The following is a 25,610-nucleotide window of genomic DNA, read 5'->3' as shown; positions in this document are numbered from 1 at the left end:
AATGAACCTAAATAGTGATGATTATCCCTAGTAGGTCAATGAACCTAACTGGGAGCAAATTAGTAATGTGCACAATACCCCACTAGCCAGTGATTAAGATAGCCACGACTTAATCCCTGTAATTATAACCTTTGAAAATAATTTGAGGTATTGTAAAACAGTTGATAAAAAGAGAATGACTCACTTCATAAGCATGTAGTATTGATTTAACAAGCTTCTTGATTCTACTCCTTCTGATAATTAAGCGTATATTTTATTGTTCTGGATCTTCTGATGATTTAACAGCTTGTTTGATTGTAAGTGTGTAGTTGGGAGTATTCTGGTAGTTAAACATATAGTTTAACAGAATGGAATACGTATTTGTGTAAAACCCAAATCAAACCTTAACGGTAGTCACGAGATTCGAACCTTAACAGAATTCACAAAGTATAGTACTTTGGCATCCGTTTAACGAACTCACAAAGTATAGTACTTTGGCATCCGTTTAACGAACTCACAAAGTATAGTACTTTGGATTCCGTTTAACGACATTCACAAAGCACAACACTTTGGCATCCGTTAGATGGTTCCTGAATCGATCGGACAGAACATCGCTTTGGTGATTATTGGTTAGAACACCAACGTATAGAGAGAAGAAGAAAAGAAATGAGCAAGGAAGAATGAAATCCTAGGTTCTTATTTAAAGCAAGCAAGCAAGCACCTCAACAATCTTTCTGGTCGATGTGGGATAAATTGACATGTCTACCTACCTGCTTGACATGCTAGCTAGCTTGCTTATATATATTAATTAAGCTGCTTCACTCGTTTTTCTCGTATAACTTTTAAAATATGACGTTTTATAAAACGACGAATATGTCTTTAGAACGAGCATATTTTTATCTATCTTTTAACCTAAGTTTCATTAAAAACGGAGTAAGGTCAAAAATAATATATTTAATTATTAATAGTAAACGTTCTCATATACTCGACCCCATATATATCTATTTTTCATGTATATCTATTTAGGTGATTAATAAATCTTACTCAGCTTAATTAATCTTGCTTAGCTTAGCTTAACTAATCCTGCTTAGCTTAATTACTCCTGTTTAGCTTAATTAATCTTGCTTAACTTAATTAATTAATTAACTACTTAACTAATTAATTTATCTTAATTCTTATAATTTGCTTAGTTGATTACTTAACTTAATTAGTAGATTAATTGACTAGCTTAACTGCTAAGTTTCCTTAACAACTAAGTTTACTTAACTATTAAGTATTCTAGCGATTCTCTATTTACGAGTTCTAATTTCTAGATACAATGGAACTCGTATTAGTGTATTAACTCAATTCAACTTTAACGATAATCACGAGATAGAAACCCTCACAACGAATGACAAAATGCAATACTTAAACATCCATCAAATTCACGACGAATGACAAAGTATAACCCGAGTTTGAGTAGCACTTAAACATCCATATAGTCTCAATCGATCGGATAAAGTATCGTACCAGTGATTAGAGTTATTACCCTAATAACGGGCAGAGTTTCGGGATTTAGAAGGTATAATCCCGAGCTACTATTTTACTATAATAGAAGCTAATAGAAAGAAAAGAATTGAGCGAAATGGAATGAAACCATCGACTGCTATTTATAGGCTGAAACTAGGGCGCCTCGCGGCCCGCCTGAAATCCAAATTTCTTGTTTTTTCATGTACATTAGGGTTTCAGGGGTTCGGGTTTCCACTTACGGAGCGTTTTAGGATATTTTTGGGTGAGTCGTTATAGTTTAGGGCTAAGCAGATGGCAACAAGAAGGATTGAAGGAGATTACAAAGCTCAATATGCATTGCTCAGGGACTACTGTGGTGAGTTGGTAAGAGCTAATCCTGGAACATCTGTGAAGATTGAAGTTGAAAGAGAGCCCAACCATAACAGTTCCACCAGACAGTTTAAAAGGATCTACATCTGTTTAGGGCCATTGAAAGAGGGTTTTAAAGCATGTGGCAGGAGGATCTTGGGGTTGGATGGATGCTTCATGAAGGGCCCGTACCCAGGACAGATTCTGACTTCAGTTGGTATTGATTCAAATAATGGCATTTATCCTTTGGCATATGCATTGGTTGAGTCTGAGAACACATCCTCATGGACCTTGTTCTTGAAGTGCCTTGGTGAAGACTTAGATCTGGAAGTCAACTCAAACTTCACTTTTATAAGTGATAGGCAGAAGGTGCTACTTCTCATTTTACTTATCATATTGCATTATTTTACTACTTATGTTACTTATTATAAGGCACTTTTATGTGATATGTCCAGGGGATTATACCTGCATTAAAGAAAGTATACCCTATGGCTGAACATAGATTCTGCTTAAGACACATCCATGAAAATATGAAGGCTAAGTGGAAGGGAGACTTGTACAAGAATCTGCTATGGGAATGTGCGTCCTCAACAATAATTCCAGAGTTTGAGGGTAACATGAAAATGGTTAGGATCACAAATCCTTCTTTACATGATTGGTTGAAAGAAATCAACCCAAAACATTGGTCCGGAGCATTCTTCAGTGGTATGATTGTATTAATCCTTCAATTATTTTTGTTTATATTTCAACATTCTAACAGATACATTGTGTAGGATTAGCAACAAGTGATGTGCTATTGAACAACCTATGTGAGGTGTTCAATAGACAGCTAATTGGTGGAAGGGACAAGCCAATTATAACCTGTCTGGAGTACATTATGGAGTATTGTATGAAGAGAATTGTAGTAGTGCTCAAGCAGATTGCAAAGGAAGAAGGTCACTTGACCCCCAAAGCTAGCATCATCTTTGAACAGATCAAAAGTGAAGCTTCAAATTACTCAGTTATGTGGAATGGGACCAGCAAATACCGAGTCAGAGAGAGAGGTGGTCAAGACCAGTGTGTAGTTGATGTAGATGCTAGGGTTTGTTCTTGCAGGAGGTGGGAATTGATAGGCATGCCATGTAAGCATGCTGTGACACTTAACTGGACAATGGCTCAATATGGCATGAATTCAGGCCCTCCAGAGACTTGGGTTTCAGAGGTATACTGGATGGACACTTGGAAGAAGGTTTATAAGAATACAATCAACCCAATCAATGGGGTAAATCTTTGGACACCATCACAAGTTCCAACAACTATGATACCTCCTAAGCATCACTCACAGATTGGAAGGCCTTCCAAAAAGAGAAAGAAAAGTGCTAATGAGGAGATTGTGCCAGTGAAACATGGTCAGATGAGCCAGAGGGGAAACACTGTCACCTGTAACAAGTGCAATGCCAAGGGTCACAACCGAAGGTCCTGCAAGGAGGTGGTGCCACAACCACAGCTTTGATTTGTTGTTGATCTTGTCTTTTGAACTTATTAAGTATTTTGGAATTGTAATATGAACTACTTTATCTGTCTTTTGATGTGTCTTTGAACACTGGATGCTTGAAGTTTCTTTTGGTTGTTTAGTTTATGAAATGTTACTGTTATGTTATTGTTTGTGGTTAAATTGGTCAAACTATTACTGTTTGTTTGTGTATACAGTTTGTTTGTGTATACAGTTTCTGCAGGAGCAAATTGATAAAACTGTTACTGTTTGTTTATTTGTTTGTTTGGTCGTCTTGCATTCGTTCGAAATGTAAAATATCGTTTGGTCGTCTTGCATTTGATCGAAATGTAAACTATCGTTTGGTCGCCTTACACTCGGTCATTGTACACTTCAAAACTAAATATCGTATGGTCGTCTCGCATTTGGTCGAAATGTAATATCGTTTGGTCATCTTGCATTTGGCCGAACTGTAAAATATCGTTTGGTCGTCTTGCATTTGGTCGAAATGAAACTAGGGTTTCTTCATTTAGCTACAAAATAAAAGACAAAGAAAAACCAACTAATGAAACTAGGTTTCTTCAGCATTACAAGAGTCAACTAATGAAACTAGGGTTTCTTCACCAATATTAGTGCATTCATTACAACAGTTAACACTTTGATTCATTGCAACAAAGTTATCAGCATTACAAGAGTCAACTAATGAAACTAGGGTTTCTTCATTTAGCTACAAAATAAAAGACAAAGAAAAACCAACTAGCAAAAATTATAACTTTCAGCCTTCGAATTTTTATTGCATTTCTTCTTGCCACAGCTTCATGGTTGTTAATCGATCTCAGCAGCCCTGGAATGATCGATCTGGATCTGTCACACATTGGGGGATCAACCCAGCAAACAAAACCACAATTGCCTACCTGCAGCAAGAAGTTTTGACTTCAAAATGGGAGTTAAAAAGTTCAATCTTATACAAAACCACAATTGGGTACTAGCAAACACTTACAATTCTTGTACAACGTTGAAATCGCCTGCCTGGGTTTGAATCTGTCCATGATGTGCAAATCTCAGTGCTAGCCCCACATGGACAGATTACTGATTGGATTTTTGGCATGCTCAATCGATGAATTATGGATTCGAATTTCTTGTCAAGAGATGAATTGGGGGTCAGGGTTTGGATGAATAAGGGGTAGGTGGTGTTTAATACAACTGGGTTTGTGAGAATTGGAATGGAAATGACCAAATTGCCCATCACGTGACAAGCATGTGCTTTCATTAACTGCATAAAACAAACTGAAATAGTTACAAAAATAAAACTAATAGACTGAAATCACAATTTTTAAACTAATGGACTGAAACCATTATTTTTGACAAACCATAAAAACAATAATTAACTCAAAAGCTTTTTACAATTCCTCACCATAGAGAGTTCAAACTTGAGAAATGGGCGCTCTGAAATACCTAACGGAAGGTTACGCTACAATCGACACCAATTTTCTTCAATTCTGTGCATCTCACGGCATTTTCTCCAGTAAGTAATCTATATATGAACGATTTATTCTTTCATTTACGAAATCTCTAGCCCTAAACGTTATCAGGTTATCAATTATTATTGTGCAGTGCTGTTATTGATTTTGTATGATATTTTTAGGAGATTGATTGAATTTGACCTAGTATTTGTGTAGATGAAAGGTGATTTAAGTTTCCGGCTAAGACTTTCACGTGTTAAATCATATATATATATAAAGGATAATAGAATCTGTTACACAGTTTGATTGACATTGACCTGGTTTTTTGTTTAGAAAAAAGAGGATTTAGCTGTTAGCATGCCTGATTCACCTCAACTTGATATACATTCGATTTGATTACGATCAGCCTTTGAGTTCTTATTTGTTATGCAGTAAATTTTGTTTATGGTCAGCCGTTGATGAAGAAACAGGGGCTATGACTCTTGCAGTTGACGAGTTAAAGTGTATAATTTAGGACAATCGATTCGATTAGACAGTTGTTTGATCTGGTTTTGTTTATTTGAATGATAATCTAATTTTCCTGATTCACCTTAACTTAATATACATTTGTTTTGATTAAGATCAGCTTTTGAGTTTTTATTTTGGGGCAGTAAGTTTTGATTTCAATCAGCTGTTGATGAAGAGGCAGGTCATTTCTGGATATGACTCTTGCATTTGACGTGTTAAGTTGTATATTTAGGACAGTCAATTCAATTAGATTGTTGTTTGATTGAATTTGACTTGGTTTTTGTTTAGAATTAGATGAAAGATGATTTAACAGGCCTGATTTACCTCAACTTTTTATACATTCGTTTTGATTACCATCAGCCATTGATGATAAAACTGGTCATTTTCGGCTAAGACTCTTGCATTTGGCTGCTAAATTGTATATATTTAGGACAATCTAATCGGTTAGACAGTTGGTTGATTGAAATTGACCTGGTTTTTGTTTAGATGAAAGATAATTCATCGCAACTTGATGTAGAGTCAGCCTTTGATAAAGTCACTGGTCATTTCTGGCTATGGCTTGTGCATTTGAATTGTTAAATGACTTAAATTGTATATATTTAGGACAACCGGTTCGACTAGAGAGTTGTTTCGTTGAGTGTAGCCTTGGTATTTGTATATATTATTTTCGTGACATCAGCCTTTGAGTTCTTGTTTTTATGTAGTATGTTTTGATTGCGATCAGCTGTGGATAAAGACACTGGTCATTTCCGGCTATGATTTGTGCATTTGGTGTGTTAAATTGTATATATTTAGGACAATCGGTTCGACTAGAGAGTTGTATCGTTGAGTGTAGCCTTGGTATTTGTATAGCTGAAATTTTTCCTAATTCACCTCGAGTTAATATACATTTGTTTTGATTAAGACCGGACTTTGAGTTCATATATTCACGTAGTAAGTTTTGATTACTATCAGCCGTTGAAGAAGAGACTGGTCATTTCCGGCTATGACTCTTTCATTTGACATGTTAAACCTTATAAACGTAGGACACTCGATTCAATTAGACAGTTGTTTGATTGAATATGATCTGATTTTTGTTAGCTGAATGGTAATCTAATTTGCCTGTGATTCACCTCAACTTGATATATATTTGTTTGTTTCAATTAAAAATATAAAAGATCAGCCTCCGAATTCTTGTTTTTACGTAGTAGTTGTTTTTCCTTTCCACAGTTGAGGATTTCTTAGTTCATGATGTGCGCATGTTAGTGGCATCAGCAGAGCAACTCTCAAATTCAGATACATTAAAGCAGGTTATTATTTTTTCATTTTTTCTGTTTTTTTTATTTTTATTTTTATTTTTTTTATTCAAAGTTACATGACTTCTGCTGCACTGCACAACAGGGTATCAACCAACTCTTATCAATAATAGAAACATGCCACCAACCATGGATGAACGGTCTAGTATTATTAGAAAATAGAGAACAAAAGAAACATTGTTTACCAACTGGATGTAACAGGTATAGCTTTTCGTTAACTAATCGTTTTATGCATATATTGTCATATACGGTCAAAACCAGTTATTGACTGCATACACTAAACCAGCTTTGATGTGTTCCTCCAAGGTGGATTGCGTGAAGGACATGTAACCGAGTTAGTGGGCCCATCATCATCCGGAAAAACACAAGTTAGAATCCAATCAATAGCATTACAATATTACATTTACATGTATCTGATTTCGTATAGTGCCTCAGGTTTGCTTTCACGTTGCGTCAAAAGTGGCTATGAAGTTGGGTGGTGTTGTTTATCTTGACTCAGGAAACTCATTTTCGCCTACACGCGTTAAACAAATAGTTACGCGTATATCTGGTTCAGTTGAAAATCAGGTAAACTCTTTTTCTGTTGTATTGTTTTCTTAATTACTGCCTTTTGTATTGCCATACTATTTACTGTCTTGTAGGTCAATGGGAATCTTCAACAAGCATTGAGAAACATAGAATGTCATGCTGTTTTCGACATTTATGCCTTGCTAAACGTTCTTCGTCAGCTAAAATCAAATTTAGAATTTCAGGTTTGTTTGAATGAACACATGTTTTTTTTTTTTGTATATTTCATTTGTTGTTGATGCCCTTTAGTGACTAAAACTGTATCCTAATGCAGGCTGGATACAAAGTACGGTTGATAATAGTTGATTCGATATCATCACTTATTGCTCCAATTCTAGGGGGCAACAATGCACAAGGTATAATATTATATATCACATGTTTTTTTTCATAATGGCTGCTTAGTTGGTTAAAACCGTAAATTGTAGGACATGCGTTGATGGTTTCTGTTGGATATATGCTTAAGAAGTTAGCAGACAGACACAACATTGCTGTGGTGGTGAGCAACCTTATTTCGTTTTGCTTTTTTATGTTGGTAGTTTTTGAATGTTGTAGAAACTGCTGTCTACTGGGCCAGGCCCATTACGGTTGACCAGAGCCCACTTGCACAGGCCCAATATGAGGGTATCCTCTTCAGATGTTCTTGTTTTTAACCTTTTATTCTCTATATCTGGTATCTTATTTGATCTTTTTAATATATAAAAGCACCCATGTGAAAACAAAAACAATTGGCACAAGTACAACTACTTCAATTCATCACAAAAAAATGATTTGTATGAAAACATGTCAATTCGGTTTGATAATTATAGGGAAATTGGCCTGTAATAGTCTCACCTAGACCTTATTGGCCATTAATAATCCCACCTCAGAATATTCCCCCCACCAGTCCCACCTTTCACCTATTTTTCCTACAATGGTCCCCTGTTAAAAAAACTTAACGGAGTTAAGCTTTTTTCCAAATTACAAACAGATGTTTTAGGGCTTTTGATTAGAACGACAATACGAGTCCGTTGATGTAAAACTTGCCTTGAAACGGTGCTCTAAACGATGAAAACAGTGCTTCAATTCGGGTGTTTAAATTTCCAATTAACCAAAATCAAGTCACTTGGAGCACCATTTCGAAGTAAGTTTTACATCAATGGACTCGTATCATCGTTCTGATCAAAAGCCCTAAAAAATCTGTTTTTAATTTGGAAAAAAGCTTAACTCCGTTAAGTTTTTTTAACGGGGGACCATTGTAGGAAAAATAGGTGAAAGGTGGGAGTGGTGGGGGAATATTCTAAGGTGAGATTATTAATGGCCAATAAGGTCTACGTGGGATTATTACAGGCAAATTCCCCATAATTATAAGGGTCAAAATTATATTGTTCTAATATAAAGATTTAGTATTATTCTTTTGATATATAGCTCTTTTATAATACATAATCAATTACAATATTCCAATAGACAGACAAAATGTGTTAAAGACGGGTTGGTCCAACCCAACCCAACCTGGTTTGACCTGAACCCATTTTGAACAGTTATGTGACCCACCTGTTGTAAATAGTTTGTCAATGCATTGGATGTCCATTAGTTTTAAATAGTATGGCATTAATATGTGATTTAAGGTTACAAATCATATGGTTAGTGGAGAAGGAGGGAATCTTAAGCCGGCTCTTGGTGAAAGCTGGAAAAACGTTCCACATGTACAACTACAATTTTCTCGTGACCATGCAACCAACATCTATGGCGTCTATATTCTTAAACATCCATACATGGTATGCCTTTTGCTAATTAAACTGAATCACATCCATTTATCTATGCGTTGAAACAAACGTGTCACGACTTTCGACCCATTTAACTAGCTCAAACCCTGTTCACATTTTAGTTAACTTTCTGTAACTGACTCGTTTGCGATAAAACATAACCCGAAACGGCCCATTTATAAATGTTCATCAGTTGTACTTTCTGTAACTGTTAAATCTTTATTCTCAGGCGTCTGGAGGAAGTGCAAATTTCATGATTCCCTGATAATTGGTTATGGCTAGACTGCTGCAGCGTAGGGTAAAAACTTGGTAAAATTTTGCTTGAACTAGTACGAGCTGAAGGCAACTTGCTCGTTGGCTCGCTCAAGTAATACAATATAAGTTAGCTAGCTCGTTTGTTTTATATAAATTTTCAAGTCCATCCTTGATCTCTAATTTTATTTTCTCGTATATTGGTAGTTTTATACTCTGTTATGTGAGATTATATTAACATGCATACAACATTATTAAAAAAAAGCCAATTTACTAAGCTCACTTGAGCTGATACGAGCAAAGTTGCCACCTTGGGTTGAACATGCTTACTCAGGTAAGCTCGGCTCGTTTTGTTATGGGCTCGAAGCTGAGTTGATGTTGAATAGGCCCTACTATAAAGTAGGCAATTGCTTTGGCCAACCGACTCAACGTTTTTAGAGGCCCTAAGCGAACTACAAAGTTGGACATTGGGCCTTTAGTTATCGAATTGGGCCTTTGTTTTCTTTTTTTAAAGTTGGTTCATTAATTGGGCCTTTATCTTGTTTCAGAAGCTAGTTAATCAATCACTTAGGCGTATATACACTGATACATAATGGTGGCAAAGTGGTTAAGTTGGGTGGGTTTGGGTAATGGGTCAAGATAGGTTCGGGTTAGGATGGGTATAGGTCAGGATGGGTATTCTAAAAAATGGGTTGTATGGGTAATGGGTCAAGATGAGTTTGGGTTAGGATGGGTTTGGGTTAAGATGGGTTCTAAAAAATAAAAAAAAAATCATAAAAAATCTGAAAAATTCTAAAAAATCAAAAAAATTATAAAAAATCAAAAAAATAATTCTAAAAATAAAAAAATTATAAAAATTCAAAAAAAAAAAATTTTAAAAATCGTAAAAAAGCCAAAAAATTCTAAAAAATCAAAAAAAAAAAAATCTAAAAAGTCAAAAAAAATCTAAAAAATAAAAAAAAATTATAAAAAGTCATAAAAATTATAAAAACCCAAAAAACTCTAAAAAATCTAAAAAAATCTAAAAAATTAAAAAAAATTAAAAAAAATTAAAAAAAATTAAAAAAATTAAAAATCCAAAAAATTATAAAAAATCAAAAAAATTATAAAAAATCATAAAAATTCTATAAAATCAAAAAAATTCTAAAAAAAATCGAAAAAAACAAAAAAATTATAAAAAAAAATCTAAAAAATCATAAAAATTCTAAAAAATAAAAAAATCTAAAAATTCTAAAAAATAAAAATAATCTAAAAATCAATTTTTTTTTAATTTTTAGGATTTTTTTAGTTTTTATATTTTTTGGATTTTTTTTTGATTTTTTTAGAATTTTTTGGATTTTTTAGAATTTTTTTGATTTTTTGATTTTTTATGAGTTTTTTTTATTTTTTAGAATTTTTATGATTTTTTAGAATTTTTTGGATTTTTTTAGAATTTTTAAGATATTTTAGAATTTTTTTTTTATTTTTTTAGATTTTTTTTAGTTTTTAGAGTTTTTGGATTTTTTAGATTTTTTTTTGATTTTTTGGAATTTTTTTGATTTTTTATGGGTTTTTTTATTTTTTAAAATTTTCTATGGTTTTTTAGAATTTTTTTGATTTTTTAGAATTTTTTTGATTTTTTAGTATTTTTTGGATTTTTTAGAATTTTTTTGGTTTTTTGGAGTTTTTTTGATTTTTTTATGAGTTTTTTTATTTTTATGATTTTTTTAGAATTTTTAAGGTTTTTTAGAATTTTTTTGATTTTTTGGAGTTTTTTTATTTTTATGAGTTTTTTATTTTTTAGAATTTTTACGATTTTTTAGAATTTTTTAGATTTTTTAGAATTTTTTTGGTTTTTTAGATTTTTTTTGATTTTTTTAGATTGTTTTTTGATTTTTTTGAATTTTTTGATTTTTTATGAGTTTTTATAATTTTTTTGATTTTTTAGAATTTTTTTAATTTTGTAGATTTTTTTTGATTTTTTTTTTGATTTTTTCTGATTTTTTAGAATTTTTTTAGTTTTTAGAATTTTTGTGATTTTTAATAATTTTTTTTTGATTTTTTAGATTTTTTTTGATGTTTTAGAAATTTTTTGATTTTCTAGATTTTTTTTATATTTAGGATGTTTTTTATTTTTTAGAATTTTTGGATTTTTTTTGGATTTTTTAGAATTGTTTTGAATTTTTTAGAATTTTTATGATTTTTTAGAAATTTTTTGATTTTTTACAATTTTTTTTGTTTTTTTTATTATTTTTAAAATTTTTATTATTTTTAAACGAAAAACGACGGGAGAGTACTACGGGAGATATCTACGAGTAGTAATTAGTTTAGTGATTTTATCTTATACCCATCGTGACCCGTTTGGGTTTTATCTCATACCTATCATGACCTACTCTTTTTTCTTATCCACCACTTTATAACCCATCCTAACCTAGTGACTAATTTTGTTTGACCCATCTTAACCCATCTTAAAATTTAAAATACCCATATCAACCCAAAATAGAATGGATGAGCTTGTTTTGCCAGGTCTTGATACACATACAAATTCTTTTGAAAAACGTAGGAGGCACCTATTTTTTGAGGGCGCCCTTGTCTAGCCTCACAAGCCCATTGGGCCAGCCCTAAACACTCCATTTGCTACGGGTGTATCTAGAGGTGCACCAAAAACTGGGACTGGAAAAAAAACGGACCCTGGTATTAAAAAAACTGTTTTTTTTGTACCCTGAACCGTACCCGACCCTACCCAAACCGGACCCGGAGCCGGATCCGATTTATACCCATTTGTACCCGGGATTTTTAATACCTGGAACCGGGTTTTCTGAATACCTGTTTATGTTAAACGTTATATGTTTTTCTTTTTGTAATTTAAAAATGAAATAGTGTGATTTTATTCGTTAGAAAACTAATATAATTTCTTATGATATATTATGTAACATAATACATATGAATTAGAATTTATTATTTTAATTTGTTGTAGCCAATCTTAGTTGTTTGATCTTGGGTTGCCCAATAGAACTTCTTGGATTTTATGCATTATTGAGATCTTGGAGATGGTATTTGCTTTCTACATTTTAGTAATTTTGGATAATCAATTTTGGCTTGAAACATAAAATTAATGTTTAGCCATGAACCAGTTCCATAACCAGAATCGAGTATTGAAAATTCCAGTTTTTATGCTAGGAACCGAAACCGGAACCGGTTCTTTCAACACCCGACCATAACTGGAACCCGGTATGTAAAAAACCCAGTTTGTGTGCACCTCTAGGTGTAGCTACTACTTTTATAACGCTTCAGTATTTTAACTACAATATGGACCTAATTTAGGATTATTAATATTCTTCAAAATTGTTGCTGCCCGGTTCATAAAGCAATGTAGGACCCCCTACATCTTTTCCATGTAATGTCGTTTCATATTAAGCAAGGTGACTACCATGAAAAGTCGTTATATAGCAACATATTCAACAAGACTATTACTCCACAAAGCGTCATACAAAAAGGAGCCCTCCAAAATTGATCCACGTTTATAATAAAACAAAAGTTTGTGATTTTATTCTTCACAATTATGAACTCAATAATTACAAATTAGTGAGATTGCCCCGCGCTTCGCGGCAGGAATCAATCGCTATTAGTTTGGTTCGTCATGATACTGGCATTTGCTAAAGTATTATTCCAAAGAGAAAACAATACATCAGCCGAAAACAATAAAAACAAATATAAGTACTAGTACTGATATTGTTAAGTTGATATCGGTTATGTTCGTTTGCATTTTTTGTTTATTTTATTTAAACATTGCAATTTTTTTATTACAGACGTTGTATCGTTGTCGTACCAAACTGAATTGAAACCGATTAAACAACATTTGTATCAATCGGTACCAAAATTTAATTTTGTTGTTAATACTTTCGATAAACTGACACCCTATCATTACGATACCGTACCGAACTGAAACGAACAACATAAGTACTGGTACACATTCATTTTTATAGTTTTTTGTTTGAGAACGGATACTTTGATCATATATTAAAAGTAATATTAGAAAAAATGACTAAAATCAATTAAAGAAATAAAACAATAAAATAATAAAAACTTAGGAAAAAACAATATTGAAAAAAAATAAATGAAAGTACTGTTCATCATGAGTTTCTATTCATATAGATAATATGTATAACAACTTACATATATCATAATATAAATTCATTTTGGGGTATAAAAAATATTCTTTTTAGTATTTAGTTTCATTTACCAAGCGTTGATGTGAGATTTTCTTGAGGTGTCGTGACCTTTGTTGGCGTGGAACTTGCACTATAGTTTGGAGATTTGCATCGCGAGACTCTCTAACATAAGTAGGGGTCAAAAGAAACCAATGTGCGACTCCTTCTCAAGAAAGTATCACATTAGTTTAAGTGGTTTAAGGGTGCGTCTCCTTCTATCTTATATATGTATGTTGATGGCGCGGAGATGCTTTGCTTTGTCCTTCGAAGCGATGTCTATCCGTCAAGTTGAATGAATTATTATAGTGAGATTTTTCTTGAAATGTTTAATCTTTGGATTATTGTGAAACAGACGAGTGATAGATCTTTTATCGAGGGTCTAAGCTTCTTTTCTTTTGATTCAAACTTCGATTCTTTCCATCGTCTCATCAATCACTATGAATTTAAAGTTGTTGCTGAAAGGTTGTTGTAATGTTAAGTGTGTGAATGTCTTGTCTACACTTGGAATGATCATGCAACACATATCATCATTAGTTTAATCATGAATTATATGTAATGTTAGGAAAAGATTGTTTTTATGTTTTAAATATATGTAATTTTGGTGAGGAATTTTTAGGTGGTTGGCTAGTTTCTTACTAATCATTTGAATATGTTTTTGATGTAAAATTTGATGTGAAACAAAAGTATTGTTTGCCGTTAAAAAAAAAGTTTCATCATGAATGTATCTCGTGATCAGAGTCTTGTATGACAATAATTAAAGTCTTCTAAGTAAGTAAAGCAAATATAATAAATGTGAGGTAATGAGGGTTTCAATGGCTTACCTTTGAGACATTTATTGTGATACTCTATCAAGTAAAAACCCAATTGTAATTTATAATGTATGTCTCTTTATTTAAGGTGCTAGTAGATTAGTGTAATCATATGTTGTTCTGTTTTAGTACGTAAATTATCTATCCAGATGTTGTTAGGTTCAATCAGTGGCGAAGCTTGACCCGAACGACCGGGGGTCGAAAACGTATATACCCAAAAGTTTCTATACGAAAACTACATATATAACACTACTGAGCGAAAAGTTCGGGGGCCCTCCGGTCCAATCCATCCAAAGTTATGTCGATCAGTTCTATACTATTATCGTTTCAAATATATCGAAACGCAAAATGATTATTTAATTATGTAAAATCATCCATCTTTTAGACTTCAGAATTTGTTAGAGATTTGAGAAAGTTCCATGAAATGAAAGAAGAAAATGAGACACAAGAGGTAGAACCCACCATTGAAAAACAACTAAAGGAGTGACCATATTGTCTCAAAAGTGTGTTTTGCTTTCATCATTAGGTTTTCTTTGTGGAGAATGTTTCTACACTACATTACTAGCAAAAATGGCATGCCATCATGATTGTGACATATCATATATTCATATTTCATAATTTATATATACACACACAGATTGTTTTTGAATCTCATGCTACTTAATGGAGTAATAGGTATAATATATTTATAATATGGTTTCACTTTCACATGGTCTATTCCATATATTTATACACCATGTAATTCTATGGTAAAGTTGGTGGAGCTTTATCTTGAGTAGAGTACACATCCCAAGTTTAAATCTTGTAAAAAGGTAAAAATGTACCTACAAAACCTACCAACTATAACCACTCACCCAAAAGATGACACAATTGTCATCCAACATAGTTTACGTTTGTCTCTATTCGCTTCACATATATGCTATGATATGCATCTAATCTAAGTATTATCTTTTTTTTGAAACACAATCTTTTTTCTACATTATTATCTTTTTTCTTTTTATTTTAGTTGTAGAGTGTAAACCATGAGTTTATACGTGTCTCAGAAATGTTTCTGTAATGATAATATGATATGTTAATTATTCTATGTACGTCAAGGAACATATAACAAGTTGCAAAGGAGAGAAAAACATGTGTATAACAAATGCTTAATTCATGATAGATACAGTGGCGGATCCAGCCAGTTTTTTCACTGGGTTCCTTTTTCCAAATCATACAAGGTTTACACTACAAAAAAACGTTTTTTTTCCAAATCGACTGGGTTCCTGGGAACCCGTTAAACCCCTCTAAATCCGCCCCTGGATAGATATCATGTTAGTTGCTATGTAATCCTATTTTGATAATATAGTTTGTTCCTTTTGTAAAAAAAGAATACAACAAATTATAATGTAAAAAAAAAGGATAACCATACTTGACTTTGTTAAAGTTGTATAACAATATATCGTCAAAAATAACTACTTAAGTGCACGTTTCTAATAATGTTGTTAAATACCTATGGTGGTTTGTGGTTACTCTTTTTTTAATGGCCAACAGAATTAATACCGAGTACTTTTGGCGCCTCCATTAGATCAAATGGAGTACTCGGAGAGTAACCCGAGTCCACCACCAATTCCGGGAAAAACCAGGTAACCCGCCCGCCCGTAGGCACGACAGTGAAATAACCGGTAAAACTTGTTTTGCTCAAGGATCGAACCCAGATTTCCCTGGGTCTACTATCTTTGCACACCAGTGCCACTTTACATCAGTGGGAGTTGAACCTATATCTCTCAAGAGAAATGGAAATCTTTCACCACTTGATCTAGAGATCATTAGCGGTGATTTGTGGCTACTTCACAAGGTTCGCGAAAGGTGGAGAGATGTGGTATGCATGAGTTGTAATTGGTTTTAGATGGTTCCATAAATCAGCATGAACTATCGATATGAGTTGAACTTATCGGGGGATGAAAGTATCAAGGGCAATTTCTTTTAAGATTCTTTTAAAATTATAATTAGGTTAGAACCCCGTGTATTACACGGGTTGAATAAATGTATTTTTATATATTAAATAATAAAAAGTTATATCTTTATGAAACTCGCATATAATACGGGTTAAATAAATGTAATTTTATATATCAAATAATAAAAAAAAGTTATATCTTTAAAAACCATGTGTATTACACAGATTAAATAAATATAATTTTGTATACTAAATACTAAAAACGCCGTATCTTTAAAAAAACCCGTGTATTATCAGGTTGAATAAATCTACCAAATGATAAAAAAATTAAATCCTTAAAAACCCCGTATATTACACGTGTTGAATAGATCTAAAAGAGAGTTATATCTTTAAAAACCATGTGTATTACACAGATTAAATAAATGTAATATATTAAATACTAAAATCGTCGTATCTTAAAAAAAATCCGTGTATAGTCGGGTTGAAAATCTACCAAATAATAAAAAAAATTATATCCTTAAAAACCCCTGTATTACACGTGTTGAATAAATCTAATTTTACATAGCAAATGATAAAAAAAGTTATATCTTTAAAAACTTCGTGTATTACACGGGTTATATAAATGTAACTTTGTATAGTAAAAAATAAAAGTAAAATTTTTAAAAACCTCGCATTTATACGAATATATAATTTTGTATACCAAATAAAAAAAGTTATATTTTTAATAAATTAGGATAACATTTAATATTAATTTATTATTTATATATTTAATACAAGATAAGTAGGAAAGAGAGGTATTTGTTTTAAAAATATATTAAACTAACAATTTATATTTGAGGATAATATTTTATTAAAGTATGATAAGATTTAATATTAATTTATTATTTATTTATTTAGTTACTATAAAATAAGTATATATATTTAAGGATGCGTTCAATGAATGACATGTGTCCAAAAGTTGATTTCTTTTATTATAATAGATAGATTCCATTTATGAACTGTCGATATGAGTGAACTTATCGAGGGATGAGAGTATCAAGGGCAATTTCTTTTAAGATTCTTTTAAAATTATAATTATTATTCGTATATCTTAATAAGCATAGGGAATAAACAGTGGTTGATGGTAGGGATGAGCTTGGTACCGTCCGGTACCGAAAGAACCGGTACCAAAAATCCATAAAAGTGGGTACTGGTACCGGTATTTGAGGGTAAAAACCGGTAAATACCGGTACCGTACCGGACCGGTACCGAAAATGCTAAAAGTCGGTACCGAAAAAGTACCCGGTTCGGTAAATTCAATACCGGTACCGGGAACGTTTTGCTCATCCCTAGTTGATGGTGTGTATGCCGCACATGTTAACCACTTTATCACTCATCTAAACACGTAAGGAATGAACAGTGGTTGATGATGTGTTTATAACACCTGTCAACCTTTTTGTGATTCATCTAAACACGTGCACAGACACATGATACATATCAGCTTGTTCCATTCACAAACCAAATACAATCTGAGACAGAGCTTTTAAGGGGCAAGGGGGTGCACCCGTCCCCGCTAATGTTTCGGTTACTTTTTTGATTTTTCTTCCGAAATTTTTAAGATTATATAGATCTGCTCTCGCCAATTATTTTTCCTAAAAATTCCCTGCTCCTACCAAGTTTATTGTCCAAACAATTTATACATTGATGACGTGGGTAGTTCAAGCTTAATAAACTAACTATGAGTGCAAAATAGGTTAAAGGGTTAAAAGGTTCAAGTAGGCACCAGCTATGGTGAACAGCAAAAAGCATTACACAATGTCATGTCCTATCACACTTTACGTGTGACTTCTCTCACTCAGCCGCAAAAGGGGCACGTGAGAAGAGACAGTCTTTTACCCGAAGGTCCGAAGCCTTCAACCTACCGAAACGGGCAACCCCCTCACTACATCACCGCTTCTGATCAGCCAAAAGTTTTCGTTTCTTCTCTGTGACAACTCGAAATTCTGAACCTATCTTTGTGTAACGTTTATGAACATGTCATGACTATATGAACTTGACTTATTAAGTGAATGATTATTTGATATGTGCTATGTTTAATATGTGTGCTTACTATGTGTGTATTAATTGAGCCCAACCCGAACCGCACAACACCGTTCGACCGCACAAGCCCAATTGGGCCGCACCTCTTGTACTCGGAACATGGACAACCCATTAAGGGGTTTTGGCCCACTTTTCCTTAGCGAGTAAAACACCCGTAAGGGGTTTTGTTCTCTCATTTGTCACTAAACACAAGAAAACACACAAGAACCCTAGACTCCTTTCTCTCTCTCGTTTGCTTGGAACCCGACGGCAAGAGCATCCCCTATTCGGATCACTCTCTTCTCCTTCTCTAATCCGGTTAGTGGTTTATGTTATTGGTTGTGTTATTGTTGTATGTTGATTGTTACCAGAGATGTTTGCTTGTTACCCGAAGGATTCTTGTTAACATGTTGTTTATGTTAATAGTTAATAGTGGTTGTGAATCGGTTCACATGTATGGTTACTATGATTGATTATGTTATTGTATTATGATTAGGATGGAAAGATGTAATCGGCTGTTATGTATTGTCATAGTCGGATGTAGTTTGGTAATCGAGATCCATGTTAGAATGTTTATGTATTGTTAAGATGTTGTTCATATTATGGTTTGATTAGGGTTCATGTGATTTGGTGTTGCAATTGTTCTGTTTGATCGATGATAGGTTAACCGAATAATAGAAATTATGTTAATTGATTGTGGTTTAATCGGATTGTGAAACTGCCAAACTTGTTAGCTGTCATCAAGGAAATCTTGTGCATGAAATCAGGAAAGTTGTTACAGTTGAAAGCCACACGGTTGCGAGTCGGTACCTCCAGTTGCGACTCGAAACCTCACACCGACACAGCAGCACGAGCCGCAATCACGGTTGCGAGTCAGGTTGCGACTCGTAACCAGACCATGACGAGCCGAGACCAGCCATTGCGACTCGAAACTTCCCGTTGCGACTCGAGACCGCTGGTTGCGACTCGAGGCCCATTAGCTCGCACACACTGTTTTGGATTCACGCTATCACGGGCCCAATTGATTGGGCCAAGTAATTGGACTTGTTTTCATATTTGCTAATCGGACTGCTATAATTATTTGGATCGGGCTTTATGGGAATTCGCACAACAGGTTGGGCCGATTAGTATTGGGCTTACGTGTTTAAACCGTACAAGTTGTATGTATTGCTTAACTGTCAAATGTTGCCATGATTTATACGTGATTAGTAACGTGCTAGACTATGTGAAACAAACGTGTAATATCTAAGTCAAGACCTGACTTATATTATAACCATGATAGGACGTGGTTGACCATTTACTAGCTTACCTGTACTCCTTGTGTATCTGCCGAGCAAACCAAGGTGAGTTCACACAGCCAAGGCATGGGATTCCCGGGTTGGGAATTGGGTTGGAAATGTTGATATGGAATGATTACTCGTACTTACGCATTCACTAGACTATAGACCATCGTCCTCAGGATAGTCAGGACACGTTACGTAAAGCCTACGTAACCCAAGAAATTGCCATTTGTCTCCCGGGTCGGGAGGACACGTTACGTAAAGCCTACGTAACCCAATACCTTCTACTGTCTTCCGGGTCGGAAGGACACGCTGCGTAAAGCCTACGTAGCCCCCACACGTACCACCGTCCTCGGGGAAGGGCACGTCACGTAAATCCTGCGTGACCCAGTACGTAATTCTGTTCTCGGTTTAAGAAGAACACATGGTTGCACTAGTCTAGTAAGTACCATAATGGGAAACCCCCATTATTAAGAATAACTGTGAGAATCCCTCACCAATAGTATATACATGTATGGGAAGCCCCCACAAGATGAACTTACGCATTACTGTTAAGAACTTACTTTCTGTGAACTCGCTCAACTAGTTTGTTGATTATTTGCTGCATGCCTTGCAGGACCTTAGGTACATTATGGAGCTTGCACAGGGAGGAGCAGGTCGTTGTGGGATATGGACCATGAACGATATTTGAACTTATAACTATTTGAGTTTACATTACTATGCTTCCGCTACTTAAACAAAGTTGGTTTTGAAACATCAATCATGTCATGATGAACTACCTTAATTACTTTTATTATTACTAAATGCTATGTTTGATATGATTGATGGCTTGATCCTGGTCATGTCATGCCTCCAAGCGGTGGTACTCCGCGTGTGGGATTTTGGGGGGTGTGACAGATTGGTATCAGAGCCATTGGTTATAGAGAACTTGGTTTTAATATGGGAAAACGTTTTATTTAAAACCGGACTATAACCAGAACAGTGCTCTCAACGATCCACAACGACGCTTCGCTCCACGTGCAAGACTCGACATCCTAGGTAATAAGGTTTATGTTTATTGCCTGTATGCTAGAACTGCTTAGAACTTTGCTCGTATTGCGCTTAGATACACATGATACTATAGCATGAGAATCCCTACGTGCTTACTCTTTTCTGTCATCGCCCTATTCGCGAACCATTCTTACGTATGCTACTTTTACAATGAAGATCATGTCTGGACGAATCAACATGACTCAAGCCCAGCTAGAGGCTCTCGTTCAAGCTCAAGTTGCTGCGGCAGTTGCAGCAGCTCAAGCAGGTAGTATATCCTGCAGTATGGGCACACACTAGGATCTCTAGATCCTACATTAACTCTCGTATTTAACCTCGTCCTATTCATACACAATAGGTCAACCCGCGCAGCAGCCTGTCTGCACATTCAAGAACTTCATGGACTGTCGTCCAAATTCTTTCAGTGGCACCGAGGGGGCAGTGGGACTCCTCCATTGGTTAGAAAAGCTAGAATCAGTATTCGAAATGTGCGAGTGCCCTGAGGCTCGCAAGGTCAAGTATGCAACTGGCACCTTGGAAGGAATCGCGCTAACCTGGTGGAACGCGCAGGTGCAAATTCTGGGGTTGGCAGCTGCTAACGCCACACCCTGGAACGATTTTAAGGAACTTATCAAGAGGGAGTATTGTACGCGTGAAGATATTCACAAGCTGGAAGACGAGCTGTATAATTTGAAAATGGTTGGATCAGAGATTGAAGCGTATACTAAACGGTCGAATGAGCTGGCCGTGCTGTGCCCAACTATGGTGGACCCTCCATACAAGCGCATTGAGATGTATCTCAAGGGATTGGCGCCAGAGATCCAGAGCCATGTTACCTCGGCTAATCTCGATAACATCCAGGATATTCAACGTCTCGCCCACCGTATCACAGACCAGGCAGTGGATCAGAACAAACTGCCTAAACGTATCAGCGCTACTGCTACCGTTACTACTTCAGCTACTCCTACTACTAGTGACAGCAAAAGAAAGTGGGATGGAGATTCGAGTAAGGGTTCAACATCCGTTCAGTCTCAAGCTCAGCAACAGAAGACTGACCACTACCAGAGTCCTAGCCAGCAATCCTCTGGTGGTCATAGACGGGGAAGATATCAGGGATTTCACCTCAAGTGTCACAATTGCAGCAGGCACCATAGCGGCCCATGCAACAAGGGTCGTTTTCAAAGGTGTCTCAAGATGGGGCACGAGGCTAAAGACTGTAGGAGCCCTCGTCCTGCAAACCAGAACCAGCAACCGCAACAACCAGCTCCACAGAACCAGCAGCAGCAGCAGCCACAGCGTGGGAACCGGGGATGTTTCCAGTGTGGGGCTGAAGGTCACTTCAAACGCGACTGCCCTCAGTTGAACCAGAATCGCAACAACAATAACCAGGGCAACGGGAACAACAACGGTGGGAACAACAACAATAATGGCAACGAGGCTAGGGGACGCGCTTTTGTGCTAGGTCGAGGTGACGCAGTGAACGATCCCAATGTGGTTATGGGTAAGTTTCTCCTCGACAATATTTACGTTACTGTTTTGTTTGATTCGGGTGCGGATACAAGCTATATGTCTGTGAAAATGTGTCAACTGCTAAAACGTGCACCAACACTTTTACCCACCAAACACGTAGTAGAGTTAGCTAACGGTAAAAGTCTAGAAGCCACGCACGTAGTTCAGGGTTGTAATCTTATCCTAGCTGGTCAAGCCTTCTCTATCGATCTCATTCCCATAGTTTTGGGTAGCTTCAACATCGTGATTGGGATGGATTGGCTATCCCAACACCAGGCAGAAATTCTGTGCAGCGAGAAGATTATTCGCGTTCCACGTTCTGGTCAAGAACCTCTCGAAGTTCAAGGCGACAAGAGTGGTGCTGTGGTCGGCATCATCTCTTTCTTGAAGGCTCAGAAATGTTTACGAAAGGGGCACACTGCCATTCTGGCACTCGTTAAAGACGCATCTGCAAAGGAAAAGAAATTGGAGGATATTCCAATTGTACGTGACTACCCTCAGGTGTTTCCTGAAGACTTACCTGGCTTACCGCCTCACCGTCAGGTCGAATTTCAAATCGAGCTCGCTCCAGGAGCAGCGCCCATAGCTCGCGCACCATATCGCCTAGCTCCATCAGAGTTGGAGGAACTGTCAAAGCAGCTACAAGAGCTCTTGGAAAAGGGCTTCATTCGTCCAAGCTCTTCGCCTTGGGGAGCTCTAGTACTATTTGTGAAAAAGAAAGACGGTACGTTCAGAATGTGCATCGACTACCGTGAACTCAACAAGGTGACAGTGAAGAACCGTTATCCTCTTCCACGCATAGACGACTTATTCGACCAGTTACAAGGGTCGTGCTACTATTCGAAGATAGATTTGAGGTCTGGTTATCATCAGCTGAGAGTCCGGGAGGAGGACGTCTCCAAAACCGCATTCAGAACTCGTTATGGCCACTACGAGTTTCTTGCCATGCCGTTCGGGTTAACGAACGCGCCTGCCGTATTTATGGACCTTATGAACAGGGTATGCAAACCCTATCTTGACAAGTTCGTCATAGTTTTCATCGACGACATTCTGATTTACTCCAAGAGTCAGGAGGAACACGAGCAGCATCTTCGTCTTATTTTGGAACTCCTTCGGAAGGAACAGCTGTACGCTAAACTTTCTAAATGCGACTTCTGGCTTCGTGAAGTCCACTTCTTAGGCCATGTGGTAAACAGGGATGGGATCCATGTTGATCCATCCAAAGTTGATTCGATCAGAAACTGGCCTGCACCGCGTACACCGACAGAAATACGCCAATTCTTGGGTTTGGCAGGTTATTATCGGCGGTTCATCAAAGACTTTTCAAAGATTGCTCAGCCGCTTACACTACTGACACAGAAGGGTGTCGTTTATCGCTGGGGAGAGCCCCAGGAGGCTGCTTTTCAGTACCTAAAGGATAGACTTTGCAGCGCACCTATTCTTTCATTGCCAGAGGGCACAGATGACTTCGTAGTATATTGTGACGCATCAATACAGGGTCTGGGTTGCGTGTTAATGCAGCGCGACAAGGTTATTGCCTACGCCTCTCGTCAACTTAAGATTCATGAACGGAACTACACGACGCACGATTTAGAGCTGGGAGCTGTTGTTTTTGCGCTTAAGATATGGCGACACTACCTGTACGGTACCAGGTGCACGATTTACACCGATCACAGGAGTCTCGAGCATATTCTTAAGCAAAAGGATTTGAACATGCGTCAACGACGATGGGTCGAGTTACTAAACGATTACGAATGAACTATCAAGTACCATCTAGGCAAGGCCAATGTTGTGGCTGACGCCCTCAGCCGGAAAGACACTCTACCTCGGCGCGTGCGAGCGCTACAGCTTACTATTCAGTCTAGCCTTCCTGCTCAGATACGAGCTGCTCAGACAGAAGCAATGAAGCCCGAAAACGTCAAGGCTGAAGCCTTACGCGGCTCACGACAACGAATGGAACTAAAGGAAGACGGCGCCTACTATGTAACGGGGCGTATTTGGGTCCCACTTTATGGCGGTTTACGCGAACTTGTAATGGACGAAGCTCATAAGTCTCGCTATTCGGTACATCCAGGGTCGGACAAAATGTACCAAGATATCAAGACAACATACTGGTGGCCAAGTATGAAAGCTCACATCGCGACTTATGTCGGCAAGTGCCTGACCTGTGCGAGGGTCAAGGTTGAATATCAGAAACCAGCTGGCCTACTTCAGCAGCCTAAGATACCGCAATGGAAATGGGAAGAAATTTCCATGGATTTTGTTACGGGCTTACCTAGATCCCAGCGTGGGAATGATACCATATGGGTGATCGTGGATCGACTCACCAAGTCTGCACACTTCCTACCTATAAAGGAAACGGATAAGTTCTCCACTCTCGTAGACGTCTATCTTAAAGAAGTTGTTTCGAGGCACGGGGTGCCCATCTCCATCATTTCGGATCGCGATGCACGATTCACGTCAGAGCTATGGCAAGCGATGCATAAATCATTCGGCTCAAGGTTAGACATGAGCACAGCGTACCATCCTCAGACCGATGGGCAGTCTGAGCGTACGATCCAAACTCTCGAAGACATGCTTCGGGCGTGCGTTATCGATTTCGGCAATGGCTGGGAAAAGCACCTCCCTTTGGTGGAGTTTTCTTACAATAACAGTTATCACACCAGCATCCAAGCCGCTCCATTCGAGGCATTGTACGGACGTAAATGCCGGTCACCTCTCTGTTGGGCAGAGGTGGGGGATAGTCAGATTACGGGTCCAGAGATTGTAGTGGACGCCACAGAAAAGATTGCACAGATACGACAACGCATGGCGGCAGCACGGGACCGTCAGAAATCCTACGCGGATAAGCGTAGAAAGCCATTGGAATTTCATGTCGGGGACCGGGTTTTACTTAAAGTCTCACCCTGGAAGGGTGTGGTTCGCTTTGGCAAACGGGGCAAACTGAATCCGCGGTACGTCGGACCGTTCGAAATCGTTGAGAAAATCGGCAAAGTAGCATACAAGTTGAACCTACCAGCTGAACTCGGGGCAGTTCACAATGTCTTTCATGTGTCGAACCTAAAGAAGTGCCTATCAGATGAAACCCTCATCATTCCTTTTAAGGAACTCACTATCGACGAGCGGTTGCAGTTCGTCAAAGAACCAGTTGAAATCACGGACCGGGATGTAAAGGTCCTCAAAAACAAGAGAATCCCTCTTGTTCGAGTACGTTGGAACTCCAAACGTGGCCCAGAGTACAACTGGGAACGCGAAGACAGGATGACAGAAAAGTACCCCCAGTTATTCGAAACCAATGCAACCACTACTGAGGCTGAAGCTACTACTTCGGAATTTCGGGACGAAATTCCAGATCAACGGGGGGAGGATGTGACACCCCAGGAAAACCAGTGAACGTTATAACTTACCTAGCTTCCTCAGTGAGTGCATACCAAATTTCGGGACGAAATTTCCAGTTAGTTGGGGATAATGTGACAACTCGAAATTATGAACCTATCTTTGTGTAACGTTTATGAACATGTCATGACTATATGAACTTGACTTATTAAGTGAATGATTATTTGATATGTGCTATGTTTAATATGTGTGCTTACTATGTGTGTATTAATTGAGCCCAACCCGAACCGCACAACACCGTTCGACCGCACAAGCCCAATTGGGCCGCACCTC

General features: G+C 36.8%; 1 protein-coding gene and 1 long non-coding RNA gene across 3 annotated transcripts; one reads left to right on the top strand and one right to left on the bottom strand.

Annotated features, from left to right (window-relative positions):
• Positions 1-3,948: 3,948 nt before the first annotated feature.
• LOC110892132 lies at positions 3,949-4,557 on the bottom strand. Its single transcript, XR_002565854.2, has 2 exons — positions 4,308-4,557; positions 3,949-4,221 (listed from the first exon to the last, which is right to left on the bottom strand). It is a non-coding gene; the product is annotated as an uncharacterized LOC110892132 (long non-coding RNA).
• A 123-nt stretch (positions 4,558-4,680) lies between these two features.
• Positions 4,681-9,350, top strand: LOC110890534 (DNA repair protein RAD51 homolog 4). Of its 2 annotated transcripts, none has more exons than XR_002564542.2 (10): positions 4,681-4,832; positions 6,487-6,566; positions 6,658-6,773; positions 6,859-6,940; positions 7,008-7,139; positions 7,214-7,324; positions 7,414-7,495; positions 7,565-7,635; positions 8,764-8,893; positions 9,111-9,350. XR_002564542.2 is itself a non-coding variant. In XM_022138157.2 (10 exons), exons 1-10 carry the CDS (start codon positions 4,745-4,747, stop codon positions 9,144-9,146), a joined length of 948 nt encoding a protein of 315 aa, XP_021993849.1. In that variant the 5' UTR covers positions 4,681-4,744; the 3' UTR covers positions 9,147-9,350. The 2 variants fall into 2 exon arrangements, 1 of the variants encoding a protein (XP_021993849.1); XM_022138157.2 differs by having other exon boundaries at positions 8,744-8,893.
• The last annotated feature ends 16,260 nt before the right edge of the window (positions 9,351-25,610 follow it).

Source organism: Helianthus annuus, chromosome 11, assembly GCF_002127325.2.
Source record: "Helianthus annuus cultivar XRQ/B chromosome 11, HanXRQr2.0-SUNRISE, whole genome shotgun sequence".
NCBI classification, from domain to species: Eukaryota; Viridiplantae; Streptophyta; class Magnoliopsida; order Asterales; family Asteraceae; genus Helianthus; species Helianthus annuus.
The sequence above is the reverse complement of the archived record's forward strand: the minus strand, read 5'-3'. Positions and strand labels throughout refer to the sequence as shown.